This window comes from Branchiostoma floridae, chromosome 2 (assembly GCF_000003815.2).
Source record: "Branchiostoma floridae strain S238N-H82 chromosome 2, Bfl_VNyyK, whole genome shotgun sequence".
NCBI lineage: Eukaryota > Metazoa > Chordata > Leptocardii > Amphioxiformes > Branchiostomatidae > Branchiostoma > Branchiostoma floridae.
In genome coordinates, this window is record NC_049980.1 from 30,155,528 (window position 1) to 30,157,425 (window position 1,898).

The following is a 1,898-nucleotide window of genomic DNA, read 5'->3' on the forward strand; positions in this document are numbered from 1 at the left end:
AGCAAGCCTTTAGGGGGACCCATATTCGAAATCCCCTTTCGTTTTCACGACCCCTACCTACCCACCAAATATCATCATCATCCATCGAAGTTTTCTCGAGTTATGCTGTTCATGGACAGCGGGCCAAACAGACGCACAAGGCGAAAACATAACCTTGGCCATTCTGGCAAAGGTAATTATTGCAGGAGGCCGAAACTGCACATGCACATAGATACAGATGTGTACAGATTACATGCATTTTCACATTTTCAAACAGTTTCTCTTGTGTACCTGCTAGGGTGGAATGATACCGGGTACTGGAAATATCCGAGTTCAACATAAGCAAATATATGCTGTACATAGCAGAAATGATATCGGAAAACATACACTAACATCATAGAATGTCAACGCCAATTGCAAGGTCAAAGTAGAATATGTGAAAGAACAAAAATGAAGAATCTTTTGTTTCACATAATTTACTTTTGTGCTCAGACATATGTTTAACCTTCCTGACATTTTAGATATCATAATCAACACAACTTTTCTTTTGGCAAATGTTTTTCTCGCATCAGTTTGGGGGTTGCAAGAGGATGTGATCCGTTAGTCAAATCAATACGGCCTTACTCTACCCCAGCAGCAGTTAGCAAGAGAAACTGGTATTTCAAAGATATGACATCGATTGGGTTTGCTAAAGGGGTCCGGGACATGTAGAAAGCTAGGATCTTGAATACCTGTTGGTGAAAGAGTTCTTCCTGGCCTACCTCAACAAAGGTACCCCCGCTGGTGCTGGAGAAGCCTGAGCTGGCCACGCGGGTCACCGACCTTGTTGCCATCTCCTACAAACACCAGAAAGCTGTTAGTAATGTATACTTACTTGCACAGACCAAGAAAATAAATCTGCAGTGAGCATGACAAGTCCCAGGCTTAATCTGTAAAAAGCTTAGGCCACACCAATTTAATTTGTCGGTTCACAGATATAAAAATGCTTTATTGGAAAAACATGAAAACAAAGCCAGAGGACCAGGTGTATGCCTTGGTGCACTCAGTTTTATGAAGAGAACACAGTCATGTTCAAGTTTTCTTCCCTGCCTGTTGCTTTTATGATTTCTGGAATTTATGAATTTTAGCTATATTTTCAGTTTTATTAATTTTGGGAACCAAGAAATAAAATTGGTATGGCCTTAAGCTTCAGCCATTATTAGGCCTAGCAAAAATGTCGTGTTTCCAGTTTTGCAGGACTGTAACCAGAAACAGTTTTTTCCCTAGGCCTTTTCATTATCAAACTATACAGCACCACATAAAAAACTGCTATCTATATGCTAGTCCCTGGCTACATACAGCCATCTTGTTAATCGGGGCTTTGCTCATTTTGACTCCATGTGTAACTTATATTTTTCTTACATTGTTGGAAACAACCAGTACAGAAATACCCCAAGCCAAGCCTATATAGTGTAACCAGCAATCTAGAATAAATGAATTTGATTGAGCAAGTCTGTAAGCATTTTATTAAGCAAAGCCACCAGCAACTAAAACCTAGATGGCAATGTATCAATTTGCTACATATATCTCTTATGGCTTGTTAAAAACCATAGTAAGATATGTTTTCAAAGCAAAATTAATCAGGCGATGCAGGCCTCCTGACTGTGAGGAATATGTGACTGAAATTTGGGCCATGTTTCCTTGAAACTGGACTGTATTTCTTTCTGCGCAGTCTCACGCAGGAGCCCCACTGTCATTAGAAAATGAGTCTGGAGACCTGAACGTTCTCGAGTTCTCTGTCACCATCAGAGAAACACAAAGCAACAGAAGACAAGAACAAAGCAGAAGGAAAAGGTGTTGTCAGCCATGCATTGATGTCTGCTGTGCCTCTACACACATTCAGCGGCTAAACTGTAGGAAAAAAATGACCGGTCATTCGC

At 40.5% G+C, this 1,898-nt stretch overlaps 2 protein-coding genes across 6 annotated transcripts in view; both read right to left on the reverse strand.

The window, feature by feature from the left end:
- The window catches only part of LOC118409729 (3-oxoacyl-[acyl-carrier-protein] reductase FabG-like), an 876,245-nt gene that overhangs the window by 524,670 nt on the left and 349,677 nt on the right, over nt 1–1,898 (reverse strand). The gene's annotated exons all lie outside the window — the stretch shown is intronic.
- LOC118409698 (lamin-B1-like) overlaps nt 1–1,898 on the reverse strand; it is a 23,097-nt gene that overhangs the window by 2,581 nt on the left and 18,618 nt on the right. For 3 of the 5 annotated variants that reach the window (XM_035810937.1, XM_035810935.1, XM_035810940.1), the window contains one exon: nt 711–815. In XM_035810937.1, the coding sequence (XP_035666830.1) occupies nt 711–815 (105 nt within the window). The remainder of the gene's footprint in view (nt 1–710; nt 816–1,898) is intronic. The other 2 variants (XM_035810939.1, XM_035810936.1) reach the window with 1 other exon arrangement.